Raw genomic sequence first — 19,307 nt, 5'->3', positions numbered from 1 at the left:
GGACAGATCTTGCATTATCAGGTACCAAGCAACTCACGATTAGGCAAAACCAGGAATCAAGCTGGGACACCATGATGAATCCTGAGAGTTACCTAAAGCATAGGCCCTACACTATCAGACCAGAGTTAGAAACTGGGTAACCATGTTTAACTAGACTCCCTGATGTTATAAACTCGTTGTAGAGTCTTAGAAAAAAAGTAGAATCTAAGGACAGGAATATAATCTAGTCATGAAAAGGGACTGGACCTGAACACAGAAAGTGTATAAGGATCAAGATCAGAGAAGTACACACCTGAGGTACATACAGGACTGAATGTTTTAAGCAGCCTTTCTAGACTGGAGAATGAAAGGTGAGATCTGCTTCCTTTGGGACAGAGTAAATAGCAACTGGTGATTTCAATGGAAGATAGGGGCCCCATCAAGCACCAGCTGTCGCAGGACTGAGAGGGTGAGTTCCTGATCTTCTCTTACATTGTCTCTTTTCTACCCAGTCTCAGGGAATTGTCCAGAGTCTTGTTCTAGAGAGGGTCTTCTCTCTTGGCTGCTCCTCTGAGCACTGGCATAATTTCCATTCATGTCCTTTGCTTCCTTCTTTGTCCGGAGTTTTCTGCCCAACTGAGTTATGCATCCTTCCCAGAAAGTAATGTAAGGGCAAGTGCCAAAGATACACAGAGAGTCCCTAATACTTCCTGTCTCATTTACAGCCGCTCTTCCTTTCAAGAACAATCACCTGCCCTCCCCTTCTGAGTGAAATTGCCCACAGTGATTGTAAAATGGTTTAACTTTGGACGGGAACAACTCAAGAGTGATTTCAAAATGCCAGTCTTCAGCTACCTTGGTGATCTCTACATGATTTTCTTATACCTCCTTTACAAAACAAGTACAGTAATTGTCAGAGCAAAAACTTGAATTCCTGCTAGTGCATCACCCTGCAAGAGGATTTATTAATTACCTGACTTCTGCCTACAATTGTAGCCTACTGTAATAAAAATGATGAAAATAATCATCATAATAATGAGTTTTATGTAGGCATTTTTCTAAATACTTTATATGTTATATATTTTATTCTTACAAAAACCCTATGAGATGGGTACAATTATTATCACATTTTACAAGCAAGAAAACTGAGATACAGAACAATTAAGTCATTTGTACAAGGTCTCACAAGTAATTAGTGGTGGAGCTGAGATTTGAACCTAGACTGATTCTTACCTGTAAGTGACTATGCTGTGCTGCTCATTCATAATATAGGGTCCAGCTGAAAAGAGCTATCTCATTTCCTATCTTTACCTTTGATTGCACTGTTCTCTCAATCTGCATGTCTCTCTAGAGAAACTTTACTCTTTCTTTAAATCTTTTCTCAAAGACCTCAACATTAACTCATTAGTAGCTCTTCCAAAAATCAACTCTAGACTTCCCATTGCACTAATCATAATAGTTTCTAATTACCTGCATTCATATTTGTGTCTCACTGAAGTGCAACCTTTAAAATGAGTGAGACCATGCTTAGGTCTTCATTATATTTAAAGTGACTGACATAAAATATGGCCTACTGTAGAAGATATACATTTATTTGCTGATTAATGGTATAATAAAAGAGAATCAATGCAATGTGAAAACTATTTGGAGGATAAAGGAAACTTCACTGCGATGATTTTTTATATAACTTTTAGGAAACAGCCTTTGTGAATGGCTTCGGGGAACCACAGCACCATCACTAAATTCTTTCTCCTTGGGCTGTCTCCTGACTTCCACATCCAGGCTGTGCTCTTTGTGTTGTTCCTAGAGATTCACTTCCTGACCATAATGGGGAACTTTATGATGGTGCTGGTGATCAGGGCTGATTCTCACCTCCACACGCCCATGTATTTCTTCCTGAGTCATCTCTTTTTCCTGGATCTTTGTTTATCCTCAGTCACTGTGCCCAAGATGCTGAAGGACCTCCTGTCTGAGACAAAAACCATCTCAGTAAAGGGCTGCCTGGTTCAAGGCTTCTTTGTGTTTATTACTGTAGGGACTGAAGGCTGTCTGCTCTCAGTGATGGTCTATGACCGCTATGCCACCATCTGCCACTTTCTATTCTATGCACAGATGATGAAGAAACAGCTGTGTGTGCAGCTTGTGTGGGGCTCATGGGGTTTGGGTGCTTTAAGCACATTTATTAACACCCTTCTAGCTGCCAACTTGCACTTCTGTGAGAATCATACCATTAGCCGCTATAGCTGTGAGGTGCCCTCTCTCTTGTCTCTGTCCTGCTCTGATGTCTCCACCAACCTCATAGTCCTGCTTTGCTCCAGCCTGATGCATGGGTTTGGGACCCTCCTCCCAACAGTCTCCTCCTATGCTCGTATAGTCTCCACCATCCTGAGCATCAGCTCCACCGCAGGCAGAAGCAAGGTCTTCTCCACCTGCTCCACCCACCTCACCGCAGTGAGTTTCTTCTTTGGCTCAGGGTTTCTCTGCTACCTCATGCCAACTTCAGGATCCCCTCTGGAGTTGATCTTTTCTGTGCAGTATGGTGTGGTCACTCCCATGCTGATCCTCTTGTCTACAGCCTGAAGAAAAAGGAGGTGAAGGCAGCTGTGAGAAGAACACTGGGAAAGTACTTGCCATGTTCAGATGAAAAAATAAAGCCAGAGGAAAATGAAGAATCAGGATAATATGATATTGTGAGAGTTCACATTAAGAAAAACCTCCTGGCTCTACACAACGTCAGATACTACAAGGTAAATTAACCGTGCAAAGAAGTGAACACAGAGATATTAGAGAGGTGTTAGCTTAGGCCAAATAGAGGGAAAACAATGGGTTAAACAACTAACTTGATTCAGAAAACGTGGTCTTGAAAGTATTGATTCGTCATTCTCAGTACTCCCCAAATAATCACTTAGTTCTGCTTATTAGGTAAAATACTTGTTTTGAATCATTACTTTTAATTGAATTTAGGGAAAGGCACTGAAAGCTGTAATTTCACTATTAAGAGAGTATTCAGATATTGGGTAAAAAGAGTCATAGATTTTTGGATCAGGATATAGGAGAAAAATGAACATCAACTGGAGTGGGCCCTTGGAGACAGGCAAAAAGAAGGAGGTAAAGGTTCTGAAGACAATGAGTTCCCATATTAGGACAGAGGACAGGCTCACATAAAACCTTCCAAGGACCCTGCTATTTCTTGCCAGCATTGGCTCATGCAAAATTCCACATCTCAAGCTGCACAGGAGTCCTGATCATTCTCCTTTCCAGACTCTACCTGGGCACACATCCCTAAAGAGGAGGACTCTCTTAGGAAGATGCAACAAGGAAAACAGACCCACTGGTACAATGTAGAACTGCGGGTGACCTAAGCTGTGGTTTGTTTCAAGATGGTCCCTGAACCAGCACCTGCCTGTCCTGCAGGTGAAAGTCAGGTTTTCTCATCAGAACTCCGCAATAAAGCTCAGAAATGAGACCAGGATAGGATAGGAGGGGTCAACAATCACTTTTTTTAACATGGGAAAACAGTGTGGGTTCTGGGCAGAATTTAAAAACTGAACAGTGTAGATGATCTCTACCTACCCTTTGTGCCCCCAGTTCCTTTTCGTCCAGTTCTGTTCTCTACTCTCTGCAGAACTTTCCCAGCATCTCACTAGCTGCTTACTTTATCAATAACAAGTTACTCAAAAGGAAACATTAAATGTCCTCTTTTCCAATAACAAATTTCTAACACAATACATTCTTTAAGTCATAATGCAAATTTTGTATAGATACATTTCATTGCCTCTAATATCATTTTATGTATTTCTCCTTTGCAAAAATAATTTCAAAAATTATTAACCAGTTGCATTTTCTCCTACAGACTATATTCTAAAAAGTGCTTATCAGCAAGTAGACAGTGTTACACGACATATTAAATATGTTTTTAGAAACTTCGTTACCTTTAAGCTGTCTTATTCACATATGATTATATTTTTTGGTCTAGGAGCTTGTCAATCATAGCACCTACCACATATTCCTTTCTGTATAGTGATAAATTACTCTACTGCCAGTGGAATCAGAATGTATAGATTAAATTAGTTGAAGTTGCATTTCATTTAATTTTCACTGTATTTAAAACATAATAATTTGATCCTCTAATACTAGCATGCTTAATTTTCCAATGAAAAATATAGTTTTTCAAAAGTCTACAAGGAGAGGAAAGAGTTTTCATTCTACTCTACTTTCAGTCATCTCTGACCTAGGTAGGGGAGGAACATACGAGGAAGAATTGTGTGGCCAAGTAAAACTGCACTTTCCCACAGAATTAAGACATTGTAGCCTCCCTCATTCTTCTCTTCTCTCCCAAGATTTTTTACATAGATTGGGAAATGGGTGTGATGTGGTAGTTGATGATGGCAAATCTGTACTGACACCTCATAAGTAAGTCCAGGAAAAAAGGGTCTGGCCCCAACTGTTGTCAATATTCTTTAAAATATATGCCACTCTCTCTGTGAACTCTATTATCAATTTTAGCATGGCAGGAAAAGTTCAAATCAACATCTTTTATAATATTTTGCATTTTTATGCCCAGTAACAATCATACAATATGCTCAATAGTGTATCCAGATTTATCTACTGAATATTATTATATCATAAGAATTTTTCCATGTTAATGCTAGTGAATTGCTAACTTTTGTTTTAGTCAATGAATCGCCGCTTATGACCCAGGCTCTTTTGAAGCTGCTGCCTCTGCACTGGGACTTGGAGCAAGTGAGTTTATGTGTGAGCCCTTCAATAGTGGAGTCTCCATTTCCCACAGCCCTCTGGCTCTTGAGCTCTGCTGGTTTTCAAAGCCAGACACTATGGGGGCACATTTTCCTAGTGCAAGTCCCCCAGGCTGGGGAGCCTGACATGAGGCTTGAACCCCTCACTCCTCAGTAGGGACACTCCTCACCACAGTGGTGATATCCCTCCTGCTTGTGGGTCACTGCACTGGGGATGTAGGTTGTGACTAGACTGCATCTCTGCCCCTCTTACCCATCTTGATGTGACCTTTCCTTTATATCCTTAGTTGTAGAAAGCCTGTTCTGCTAGTCTTCAGGTTGTTCTCAGAGATAGTTCTCGGGTTGTTCTATATGTAGTTGCAGTTTTGATATGTCCATGGGAGAAAGTGAGCTCAGGATCTTTCTACTCTGGCTTCTTAATCCAATTCCTCAAGTAACCCTATACCACATCTTCTTTATCCATTCAACCATTGATGGACATTTAGGTTGTTTCCATACCTTGGTTATTGTAAATAGTGCTGCAATGAACATAGGGGTGCAAGTATCTTTTCAAAGTAGTGTTTTCATTTTCTTTGGATAGATACTCAGAAGTGGAATTGCTGGATCATATGGTAGTTCTAGTATTAATTTTTGAGGAATCTCCATACTGTTTTCCATAGCGGTTATACCAATTCACATTCCACCAACAATGCATGAGAGTTCCACATGATTTCACTTATAAGTGTAATCTAAAAAACAAAACAAGACAAACAAAACAAAACAAATGTCAGACTCATAGATACAGAAAACAAATTGGTGGTTGCCAGAGGAGAGGGGGGTTGAGAGGCATGAAATGGGTGAAGGGAATCAAGAGGCACAAACTTCAGTTATAAAACAAATGTCATGGATATGTAATGTACAGCATGGGAAACACAGTCTACTAACTTTGTATGGAGACAGATGGCAACTAGACTTATTGTAGTGATCATTTCACAATGTATACAAATGTCAAATCACTATGTAGTACACATGAAACTAATATAATATGGTGTAATCAATTATAGTTAAATAAAAATAAATAAGAATAAATAATTTTTAAGTGTGTAAATGACTGATTATGGTGTGTGTATAGCATTGTCTCATAGTGATTTAAATTGCATTTCCTTAATAATGTTGAGCATATACTAATTTGCTTACTGGCTATTTTGAAATCCTCTTTTGTGAAAGGACAGTTTAACTCTTTTGCCTAATTATAAATTGGCTATTTGACATTTTATTATTTATTTGAAGGAGATCTTTTTATATCCTACATATATCTTCTTACCACCTATATGAACTATATTTATCTTCTCTCAGTTGTTGGTTTATTTTCACTTTCCTAATGTTGTCATTCTCTTAATAGAAATTCTTAATTTTAATTTTAGTGAATCCCAATTAGTTAATCTTTTATTTTAGGAAATAACTGGCAAGGAAGGTACAATAAATATCATTCATCATATATTATTATACCAAAGCTACCATAACACTTTGAATCATGTTCTCGATACTTAGACACACTCACACACATATATGTGTGTGTGTATATATATATATAAAATTAAAGATGTATTTATATAATTTTTATATGGGGCAAATAATCATATTAAACTTTCATAGAATCCTTTTATATACACATACATGCATGTATAAATTCTAAGATATATGAATAAATTAATATTATAATCAGAAAAATAAATTAAAAATAAAATACTTTACAATGCCATGTAGTTAAAAAAGAAAGAAAATATTTAGAAAAGTGGACTTGATTATTCCAAACATCCAGCCGTTCATTACATTACCATTGGTTACTTATTTAATTGATAAGTGACAGTGGGGAAAAAATATTATGCCAGAACAGTCTAGTTTGACTGAAACTTATAGTTCGTTGTAATAGATAAGTAGATATTTTCATCTATAAAACAGTTTTTTCCTACGTAAGACTATAATAAACTTATTAAACAAATGCTTTCCTAAATACACCCAAATCTTGGAGCACACAAATTGTAACAGGGCCCTGTGTGGGAATCTAATTGGATCCATCAAAGCAAGTAGATTTGAATAGACAGTTTAGGTAAATACTGTGCTTAACTTATTTTTTTCTTTTCACTTTGATCAACAAATCACTTTTATACACCAAATTTAACTGGAGGCGATTTTGCCTGAGAAATTCTTCAGAGAAGACACAACCCTTAGAGTGCAAATTGAAAACTTTTCTTTTCCTGCTTAGGGTGCCAGGCAAATACCCCTTTGGCCACTCTGCCTACTTTCATCTCCCACTAGATTCAGAAGAGCTTAGAATTAATGATTACAAGTCATTGCATCACCCAGATATTCCAAAGATCACACAGAAGAGATCCCCAGTTGTCCTAAAAAAGTCAGTGTTGCTAAAGTTCTTGACAACTAAATCCAACTTCAGGTTGTAACTATATAATATAAAAACCAATGCCCTTGATATCAACTGGCCTGCCAAGAGCATGGAATCAAACCAACAGCTGGCTAAACATAGCTACTCTGCAGACTGGTTAAATCAAAACAATACTATGTGTGGCTAAGAAGTGACATTAGAAACAGGGAAAACGAAAGCATATTTGAGACTTCTTGAAAAAGGAACTGTTCTATGGCTATTTAATTTTATTAGTGTGGAATTGAGTAAAACATTTCATCATCAGTAGGATTTTATAAATTCTACCATGATATAAGACTTAGAAACCACATTCTCTAGCTCATCTTTCTTCCTAGTAGATGAATCTAAATAAAAATCCCAGAGCCAAGTTGGAGAGCAGATTTTCTTAATGGCAAGAAATACAGGTAATGCGTGTTTGAGGTATGGGAAGGATTTTGAGTCTGGGATTATGGCTAAAAGGTTACTAACTAAGGAATCAGAACTTCCCCTTGGTTGAACTTTGGACTTGCTGGGAATGGACAGGACCAGGAAACTGACTAAACCACCAAAATAAGTTCTATGGGTGACCAAGGTCAGATTTTAGGGTGTAAAGCCAAAGCTGGAAATCATGGATAAACATTCAGTATTCTAGGAAATACAGCATTGTTGTAATCCAGACCTGAAGACTTATGAGAAACAGAGTTGAGAGACATGAACAGGATCTGGCCATGAAGGAGAAATTTGGAATATGGAGACTGAGGACAGTGTCTCAGGATAAAAGTCAAAAAGTTCATCTAAATATCTGTACAAAAGAGGAATAGAAAGGACTGAATGTTCTGTTCCTATTTTAAACAAGTGTCTGAATTTGATCAGAGAAAAAATACTGGGTGGAGATTTCTTCCTGGGGAACAGAGAGTAGCTGCAGTGGGTGTCTCCAACAGAAGGTAAGAGCTCTGAGTCAAACTCTCACTGTCCTAAAGGATAAATTCCCAAACTTGCTTACTATGCTGTCTAGGAACGAGGTCCAGAAAGTATAGTACTGGGCAGAGTCCTCTATTCTAGCTGCTGCTACAGCCAGGATGCCCATTCATTTATTCCCTGGCATGAAACACTTTCAAGCATTCCTCTTGCTTACTTTTCTAGAGATCCAGCCTATTCTAGGATATACATACATCCTAGTAATGCTTTTCTAGGTTGGCCCAAGGGTCTACACTGAGTCTCAACCACTTTCTCTCCCGTTTGACATCTCTACAGTTTGGCAGCTACACCTATGAGTGGCAATTACTGCCCTCTTTTCTGTGAAGGCACCCACAGTTATTATAAAGTGAAGACAGGCTTCACTCCAAAATAATTATAAACCTCCAATTTACCTTACAGTTAGGGTCATGAGCAGAGGAGGGCAGCTACCGTTAGTGATTTCATTGTGATTTTCTTACACCTCTCTTCATAAAGGCACATAAAGTAATAAGAAAACAGCAGCATTAGCAGCAATAAATTTGATCTTTGATAGTGCTTCACTACATATAAGAATTTATTTGACTTTTGCCTAGACACTAGACTCAATCTCAAGAAATAATAATAATGAATTTTTTCCATGAAAGTTGCACTTTATTTTAACTTACAAAATAATGCATGCATATGATTAAAAATAAAAGATGCAGAATTATATAAAATAAAAAAGTAGTCACCAAATGTTTTTAAAACAAGCTTGGTGTGTGTGTATGGATGGAGTGGGTGGGAGATATATATATATATAACTATATTGTCAAGCAAGTCTTAACTCAAAACTTAATTTTTTTCCAATCTCTGTTTTCCCCCTTGCTTTATCCAATATTCCTTTTCCATCCCTTAATGATCCCTCGGAATTATTTCACAACTTCCCAGTTACTTTCAATTATTAAAAGTCTGTGCACACAAATATTTTAATCTCAGACTCAACGCACATTGTACCTGTTCCCTTTTCCCCAGCATAGGCTTGACCTGTGCTTTGGGGAAGGTGCAGTGCACCAGAGGGTTTTCCCCTCTTCTGCTCCTCATCCCACTCAAAGCACTCGAAATAGAGACAAGTGGCCTTGTCTGTCTCTCGGACATCTTTTTCTTCTCCCACTTCTAAGCTGTAGATTCTCCACTGTTGGGAAAGAAAAAGAGATTAGGGTAAGAATGTTTACTCTACTGGTTGTGAATTTATCCTGTGTCTGTGAGGTATACCTGTTCAAACTCAGATACCAGGTTATTATTTTTTATTATTTTTCCTCTACCATGAGGAAAATGTTCTATACATGCACTGTCCAATAAAGTAGCCACTAGACACATGTGGTTATTGAACCCTTGAAATATGGCCAGTGAGACTGAGGAACCGGATTTTTTGTTTTCCTTAATTTTAGTTAATGAAAAATCAAATTCAAATAGTCATGTGATTAGCAGCTACCACACTGGACAGCTCAGGTCCAGACGATTGTTTCTCTAAAGAAAAATCTATGCAAAAAGTAACGTTCTCATTCATTTCTCTGACTATAAAAGCTAAATGTATAATCTAAGAATGTTTTTATGACTAATTACATTTATGTTTTTAAAAAAATTTATTTATTTATTTATTTTTGGGTGTGTTGGGTCTTCGTTTCTGTGCGAGGGCTTTCTCCAGTTCCGGCGAGCGGGGGCCACTCTTCATCGCGGTGCGCGGGCCTCTCACTGTCACGGCCTCTCCCATTGCGGAGCACAGGCTCCAGACGCGCTGGCTCAGTAGTCGTGGCTCACGGGCCTAGCCGCTCTGCGGCATGTGAGATCTTCCCAGACCAGGGTTCAAACCCGTGTCCCCTGCATTGGTGGGCAGATTCTTAACCACTGTGCCACCAGGGAAGCCCCTGCATTTATGTTTGCATATTTTTATACGTGCATGGTGTCTGCATTTGTTGCAGAACATGGACAAAATGTTAATAGTAGTTATCTCTTGATGGACAGTATTATATATTATTTTCATTATCTATTCCTTTTAAGGGGATTCTCTGTGTTTCTATATTGAGCAACTATTAAAATAGGAAAATAAAATGTGTCAGAACAAGAGTAACACAAGTTCAAGTAAAAGAAAAACTTAAGAAAATATAAAGCCCTCTCTATTTGCCACAGAGACAAATACTATGGTATTAAGGTATTTTTCCTTTAATTCTATCTATCTATCTATCTATCTATCTATCCATCCATCTATCATCCATCTACCCATTTCTCTATCTACCATCTATTTTCCCCTCAAAATTGATACACCCTTGCTACTCAATTCAAACTATGGTCTATGGGCCAGCATTAATTACATCATCTGGGAATTTGTTAGAAAATCAGACACTTAGGCCCCATGCTTGCTTTATCAAATTATGATCTACATTCACCACATCTTCATTTGTGCATAAAAGTTTGGTATACAGTGGATTAAATCCAAATATAATTTAGCATCATTTTTATGTAGCATTTTAACATGTAAATTTTCCTTACATTAGATACTTCTCTAAATGTGATTTCAAAATATGGATTATAGTATTAAATAGCATGGGTTTACCTTAATCAAACTATGCATTCCCTAATAGATCAATTAAAGAGTTTACAATTTTCATCACTATCATGAAAAATTCTATGATAAACAATCTTGTGGCTAAACTTTGATGCAATATGTGGTTAATTATTTGAACCTACAAATGCAGGGGAAAAGGATATGAGCTTTGTGACACATATAACCACACAATATCTAGAAATGTTGAACCAGTTTACACTTTGGCCTAAAGCACGTAATTATGCTTTTCTCTTTAGATTTTCACCAACACTGAATAATATTAGTACACTTAATTTTGACATCTATTGACCAAAAATTATATTTCACTTTCTATTCACTAGAGTGAATACGTTTTGAATATTTACCATACAATTCTATTTCTCTTATTCTGAAGGGCATATTTTGTATTTTGCAAACATTTGATTGATATGTCTGTTTCTGAATGGTTTGTAAAATTTTCTGCAATGTTTTCAATCAAAAGCCAGAAAGAGCCAAATGCAAAAGGGTAACTGAGCTGGAGAAGAACAAAATATCAACTAAGAGTATGACAAAAGAAATAGAAATAGAAATAAACAGAATTTGAATAAATAAAGTTAAATAAAACAAATTTACTGAAATAGACCACATTTTAAAGCTTTGAAATAAAATATTTTTTTCTGGCAAAAGGATATTGAACTAGAAATCAATGTCAGAAAGATAAATAGAAAAGCCTTCAATACATTTCTCAATGTACATGGGTTAAAAGAGACATTGCAAAGGAAATAAGAAAATACTTTGATTTAAAAGAAAATGAAAATAATATAACAAAACCTGTGAGTTGGCAATGCTAAGAGGGACACAAAATCATTAAATTCATCTATTAGAGAAGGAGAAAGATTGAAATTCAGTTTTCCAAGCTTGCACCTAAAGAATATTGGGAAAAAAACTATAAATTATATACCAAAAAAGTGGAAAGAGGAAAATAATCAAGAACAGTAAACACAAAGTATAAAGCAGATGTACAACAGAAAATAAGCAAAGCCAGATTTGATTTTTTTAAAAAATTAGTATAAATGATAAACTCCTCACAGTGCTGACAAGGAAGGAAAGAAGGAAGAAAGAAAAAAAGAAAGAAAGAAACAGAAATTAGTGATATCTGAAGTGAAAGGAAGACATTACTACAAATTCTACAGACATCAAAAAGATATTGACAAGATATTATACACAAATTTACCAAATACTTTTGAAAACATATTAAACAGACAGATTCCTTGAGAAACTCAATCTAACAATTATAGCATAAGAAGAAATATAAGATTTGATTGCTGCCATATGTAAAATGAATTAAATATGTCATTATGAAATTTTCCATAAAGGAAACTCCAGGCCTACATGGCTTCACTGGCAAAGAAATCTTACCAATTAAACACACAAATTTATTTAGAGAATAGAGATAGTGGGAACAGTTCTCAACCTGTTTTATGAGGCCGGTAATGACCCTAAAACTAAAATCTGACAAGAACATTAAAAGAAAAGAAAATAGCAGTTTACTAAGTATCATGAACATGGGTGGAAAAATTGCAAACAAAACACAGCAAATATAGCCAAGCAATTTATTAAAAAGATAACATATTACATTCCCACCAACAGTGTAGGAGGATTCCCTTTTCTCCACACCCTCTCCAGTGTTTATTATTTGTAGACTTTATGATTGACCATTCTGATTGTTGTCAGGTGGTACCTCATAGTTTTAATTTGCATTTCTCCAATAATTAGCAATATTGAACATCTTTTCATGTGCCTCTTGCTCATCTGTATGTCTTCTTTGGAGAAATATCTATTTAGATCTTCTTCCTTTTTTTTTTTTTTTTTGATTGGGTTGTTTGATTGTTTGTTTTTTGATATTGAGTTGTATGAGCTGTTTGTGTATTTTGGAAATGAATCTCTGGTCAGTTGCATCATTTGCAAATATTTTCTCCTATTCCATAGGTTGTCTTTTTGTTTTGTTTATGGTTTCCTTTGCTGTGTAAAAGCTTTTAAGTTTAATTAGGTCAAATTTGTTTATTTTTGTTTTTATTTCCATTATTCTAAGAGATGGATTCAAAAAATTTTTGCTGCAATTTATGTCCAAGAGTGTCCTACTTATGTTTTCCTCTAGGAATTTGATAGTATCCAGTCTTACATTTATGCTTTTAATCCATTTTGAGTTTATATTTGTATATGGTATTAGAGAATGTTCTAATTTCATTCTTTTACATATCCAGTTTTCCCAGCACCACTTATTAAAGATTTAGACTGTGTTTTTCCTATTGTATATTCTTACCTCCTTTGTTGTAGATTAATTGACCATAAGTGTGTGGGTTTATTTCTGGGCTTTCTATCCTGTTCCATTTATCTATATTTCTGTTTTTTTTTTTTTTTTTTGGTGTCAGTACCTTACTTTTTTGATTACTGTAGCTTTGTAATATAGTCTGAAGTCAGGGAGCATGATTCCTCCAGGTCCATTCTTCTTTCTCAAGATGGTTTTGGGTATTTGGGGTCTTTTATGTTTCCATACAAATTTAGTTGTTTTTTTTTTTTTTTGTTGTTCTGTGAAAATGCCATGGGTAATTTGATAGCAATAGCATTGAATCTGTAGATTGCCTTGGGTAGTATGGTCATTTTAACAATATTGATTCTTCCAATCCATCTTTCCATCTGTCTGTGTCATCTTCAATTTCTTTCATCATCATCTTAAAAGTTTTGGAGTACAGGTCTTTTGCCTCCTTAGATAGATTTATTCCTAGATATTTCATTTTTATGGTGTGATGGTAAATGGGATTGTTTATTTTGTTGTTAGTATTAGAAATGCAACAGATTTCTGTAGATTAATTTTATATCCTGCAACTTTACCGAATTCATTGATGAACTCTAGTAGTTTTCTGGTATTGCCTTTAGCATGTTTTATGTATAGTATCACACCATCTGCAAACAGTGACAGTTTTACTTCTTCCTTTCCAATCTGGATTTCTTTTATTTGCTTTTTTTCTCTGATTGCTGTGGCTAGGACTTCTAAAACTATGTTGAATGAAAGTAGTGACAGTGAGCATCCTTGTCTTGTTCCTGATCTTAGAGGGAATGCTTTCAGTTTTTCACTGTTGAGTATGATGTTATCTGTGTGTTTGTCATATATGGCCTTTATTATGTTGAGGTATGTTCCCTCTATGCCCACTTTCTGGAGAGTTTTTATCATGAATGGATTTGAATTTTATTAAAAGCTTTTCATGCATCTGTTGAGATGTAAGTAGTGCATCTATTGAGATATAAATTTGTGCAGCCACTTTGGAGCACAGTATGAAGTTTCCTTAAGAAACGAAATCTAGAGTTACCATATGATCTGGCAATCCCACTCCTGGGCATATATCTGGAGCAAACTCTAATTTGAAAAGATACATGCACCCCAATGTTCATAGCAGCACTATTTGCAATAGCCAAGACATGAAAGCAGCCTAAATGTCCACTGACAGATGAATGAATACAGAAGATGTGATATATATATATACAATGGAATATTACCCAACCACAAAAAATAATGAAATAATGCCATTTTCAACAACATGGATAGATCTAGAGATTATCATACTAAGTGAAGTAAATCAGACAGAGAAAGACAAATATCATGTGATATCACTTATATGTGGAATCTAAGAAAATGAAAATGAACTTATTTACAAAATAGAAATAGACTCACAGACATAGAAAACAAACTTATGGTTACCAAAGGGGAAAGAGGAGGGAGGGATAAATTTGGAATTTGGGATGAACAGATACACACTACTATGCATAAAATAGATGACAAACAAGGACCTACTGTATAGCACAGGGAACTATATTCAATATTTTGTAATAATCTATAATGGAAAAGAATCTAAAAAAGAACATATATATATATATATATATATATATATATACACATATACATATGTATAAATGAATCACTTTGCTGTACACCTGAAACATTGTAAATCAACTATACTTCAACAAAAAATAAAAATTAAAAAAAGTATATATATTTCAAAATAAAAACTTAGAAGAGTTGAAGTATGTGCATAAAAAAAGATAACACACTATAATGAAGAGTGCATTTTGGGAATGCCAAATTAATCTAACAGTAGTCAAAAATCAATCAATGGGAAATAAAAATCTAAACCACAATGAGAAAACACCTCACATCCATTAGGATAGCTGTTATAACAACAAAACAACAACAACAAAACCCAGAAAATAAGAAGTGTTAACTAGGATGTGGAGAGATTGGAATCCTATATGTTGCTGGTGGGAATCTAAAATGGTGTAGATACTGTGGAAAACAGTATGATGGTTCCTCAAAAAAATTAAACACAGAATTATCACGTGGTCCAGCAATTGCGCCTCTGAGTGTATACCCGAAAGAATTGAAAGCAAGAACTCGAACAAGTACTTGTACACCACTGTTCAAAGCAAGCATTATTCACAATAACCAAAAGGTGGAAAAAACCCAAATGTCCATCAGTGGATGAATGGATAAACAAAGCATGGTATATACATACAATGGAAGATTATTCAGCCTTACAAAGGAAGGAAATTCTGATACATGCTCCAATAGAGATGGACTTTGATGACATTATGTTAAGTGAAATAAACCAGGCACAAATATTGTTTGATTTCATTTACATGAGACGCCTAAAATAATCATATTCATAGAGACAGAAAGTAGAATGGTGGTTGTCATGGACTGTGGGAAGGAGAAATGAGAGTTATTGTTTAATGGGTATAGAGTTTCTGTTTGGGAAGATGAAAAAGTCCTGGAGATGGATTGTGGTGATGATTACACAGCAATGTAATGTACTTAATGCATCTGGACTGAATTGTACACTTGAAAATGGTTAAAATGGTAAATTTTGTGTCATGTATATTTTACCACAATTTTAAAATTTAAAGAATCAACCAATGTAATTTATTAAATTAAAAACATAATACAAATATAAGATCGTTTCAATAGATTTGTGAAAAGCAATTGACAGTATTCAGCAGTCAATAATGACTATAGTTCTCAACAAATTAGGAATATAAGGATACATTCTCAATATGATAAAAGGCATCTACCAAAAAATCTATAGGTAACATTATTAAGGGTGAATTATTAAATACTTTTCCCTCTGAATTAAGGAAAATGAAATGGATGTCTACTTTCATCACTTTTAAATATTTTTACTAGAGTTCCTAGTCAGTGCAATAAAATAAGATAAAGAAACTTAATGTATAGCAACTGGAAATGAAGAAGAAAACCTGCCTGATAATATAACTGTGAAAGTAAAAAAAATCCTAAAGTCTCCACCAATCCCTCTAGAATCAAGTAAATTAAGCAAAGTAGCTGATTATAAGCTCTCTATATAAAAATCTATTTTATTTATAACTACTAGTTTTAATCAGCTGGAAAAATAAATTAAAGAATAATTCCAATTCAATGGAATAAAAAAATTATTTTCCTAGGAATAAATTTTCCAAAAGACACAGACAACTTCTGCACATGAAACTATAAAACTTGCAGAGAGAAATTAAAGAAGACCTAAATAAACTGACAAATATACATATTCATGTATTGGAAGGCTCAATAAATGTAAACTGTCATTTCTCCTCAAATTGATCTCTAGATTTAATGTAAAAGTCAAGCAGGTAATTTGTATAAAATTGACATGCTTGTTTTAAAATTTATATAAAAATGCAAAGGACCTAAAACAGCCTAGATAATCTTAAAGAACAAGAGTGTGTGAAGCTTTGAGCATGGAGTCATATTGGTGAAGAGAGACATAGACAAACTGTAGAGAATTGAGAGTCTAGGGACAGATTGATTTGTATAAAATCATCTGACTTACAGCAAAGATTACATTGAAATTCAATGGGGGTAATAACAGTCTTTTTGGCAAACCAAATATACTGTTATGTACAAAATAAACCTTGACTCCTATCTCAGATTATAAACAAAATTAATATTGCAGAGACACAAATATAAAAGTGAAACAATAAAGGCTGTAGAGAAAAAAATAAGATAATTTCTTCATGAATTTCAGATGTGCAATGATCCTTAAATAAGGAAAAAGTCTGATTAAACATAAAAGAAAAGATAGATGAATTTTTTCTTATAACAATTACGAACTGCCCACCAAAATAAACATCAAGAGAGTGAATAATAATTCAGTTTTGACTGGCCCTAAAATTCAGTTTTATCTGGCAACCCTAAACTGCCCCATATTAGGTGGACAACTGGAGCATTCTATGGAAGGTTATAAAGATTTCAGAATGTTTTTTGTTTACTTGTTCATTTTTTTAAAGTAGTAATTGTGAAAAGACTCCACTTGAAGGAGGTCAAATATCAAAAGAGTAAGAAAGGACAGTATTTGAGTCAATTTCATCAAATATGAGTTTGTAAAAGCGGCTTGAGAAAGGTATAAATTGACATTAAATACTTCCTGAAATTCTTATTCCTTTAGCATTACTTTTCACATAATAACAGTAAATCAGATAATTTTAAATATAAATGAAATATGCAAAGCATGTTAAAATGTACTTGTAATTTTTAGAAAGCTAGGAGTTCTTGTAGCAGACTTAAGCAATGGCATTAGAATCATCAAACACACCAGCCACTGAACATTCATTAGTTGCCTATTTGACAAAGAGAGAACCACAAAGCTGGTCTCAAGACCCACTAAAGATAAGAACAAAACCAGATGATTAATCTGAGTTACTATATGCAGCCTATGTTCTACAAATGAATGCACCCTCACACCATAAGAAGAATGGATGAGAAAATAAAAAGGAATTGGAAAAGAAGTTTTCCTCATGAGACAATGAAGATTATATGAGAAAAAGAAGTTTCTATATTACAGAGCTTCTTTGTAGCATCTCAGACTTGAAATTTGGTTACCTGTGCAAGTGGACAATGAATAGTTCCCTCTAAGTGTGTGTGTGTTTGTGTGTGTGTGTGTGTGTGTGTAAAGCTAGAGCAAGTCATTATTTACATCAATAAGTGGAATCAATTCAAATCTGTTTCAATTTTTCTGTTTTGTGTATTTAAGAACATGGTCTCTAGATTCTGTGCTGCCTAGTTTGATTTCAAAGTTACACCATTTAATATGGATCATTGAGTTATTTTTATTAACCTCTTTCACTATCAGTTTCTTTATCCATGTAATGTGATTGATCAAACTTACCTTATATATAATAATGTATAATGTCAATAATTAATGGGAGGGTGAATGTAAGGTATTTGAGTTCTGAGACAAATTGAGTTCAAAACATGTTTGATATTATTATTTGTTTCATATTAATGAAAGAATTTTTTAAGCTTAGGAAAAAAGAATCTTCATGAGAAAAGTTGACCATATTTGAATGCATAAAAATTAACGTGCTGTCTCTCAAAAGAAGAAGCTCATAGTATTAAAAGAGATTCTAAGAAAATCTACAAATTGGAATCAGCTATGACAGACCATATTTAATGTATTTATTGTGCTCGCAGTGGAATAGATGCTAAGTTTCCTCATTTTAAATGGAACCGTCAGCAGCTGTGACTGGATCCTTTCCCCCTCAGCTTTCTAACAGGTGTTAGAAAAGATCTGATACTACTATTCTAACACACTGAACAATACATAAAAGAAATTCTGAGGTCTTCGCGGAGGGAGAGTGAGCCTTGATGCTTTTGTCCTTGTGGGGAAGTATAATATGTTTGATGGACAAACATTTTCTCTCCTTATTGTAGGTGAGAGATGGGTGACTTCCTTCCTGGATATCAAGTAAAGGAAGCAACAAGAAATTTACTTATAAACATAGGGATTCATGAAAGGAGGGGAGACTGACCTATCATTTCTCTGTTTGGAAACTTTTGATAACTTAAATTCTATTTCTTTCAAATTGGAAAACATTGGTTCATGGTAATGTGTATTACATGAGCTAGTAACAAACCTTTTATTTTGAATGTAGTGAAAAGTTAACTGAAAGGGAACAGCAAATGCTTTATTGTAGCCATTACAGTCTGTCATACTTGCTGTCCATAGAGCAATACCTTATTATTCAGAAATGAATATTGAGCAGCAGTTAAATTGATGTATAATTTCTTGTGCTATAATGTGTATACAAATATGAATAAAAGTAGAAAAAACCAGAGAAACAGTTTTAAAAAAATACATACTTGATGAATCGTATGTTAAGGACGGCCTACTACTGATAAGCATTTAAAATGATGATGTATACATAGAATGCCTTTGACTCAACTGGCTAAAAATCCTTCAAATTCTCCAAAAGCCAAGCAAAAAACATCCCCAAATACTATAGGGGCTCAAATGTTTCTCTCCTATAAGAAATTTTAAAATATTTTGATGATAGAATCTAAACAAGTATATTACCGTAGAAATGCAGCATTGAGATAAAGGACATTTAGGAAAATTCGGTTTCAATGAGTTGTTATTTTTCAACTGGGCACCTAAGGAAATGCAAGATTCCTGTGGGGAATAAAAACGTTGCCCAGAACAGTTAGATAGGAAGAGGCATCAAGGATTGGAAAGGATCCACAAAGAAAAGGAAGAAGCCACCGACCATGTCCTATTTGCAATTCTGCCCAGAACCTAACCTGTATCTGCTC

General features: G+C 34.9%; 1 protein-coding gene across 1 annotated transcript; it reads left to right on the top strand.

Annotated features, from left to right (window-relative positions):
• The first annotated feature begins 1,689 nt into the window (after positions 1 to 1,689).
• On the top strand, positions 1,690 to 2,559 carry LOC132372506 (olfactory receptor 8S1-like). The gene has a single exon (XM_059934570.1). It carries the CDS (start codon positions 1,690 to 1,692, stop codon positions 2,557 to 2,559), a length of 870 nt encoding a protein of 289 aa, XP_059790553.1.
• Positions 2,560 to 19,307: the final 16,748 nt, after the last annotated feature.

The sequence above is a fragment of the Balaenoptera ricei genome, chromosome 10 (assembly GCF_028023285.1).
Source record: "Balaenoptera ricei isolate mBalRic1 chromosome 10, mBalRic1.hap2, whole genome shotgun sequence".
Classification (NCBI taxonomy): Eukaryota; Metazoa; Chordata; class Mammalia; order Artiodactyla; family Balaenopteridae; genus Balaenoptera; species Balaenoptera ricei.
This window is presented reverse-complemented; position numbering and strand designations above follow the sequence as displayed.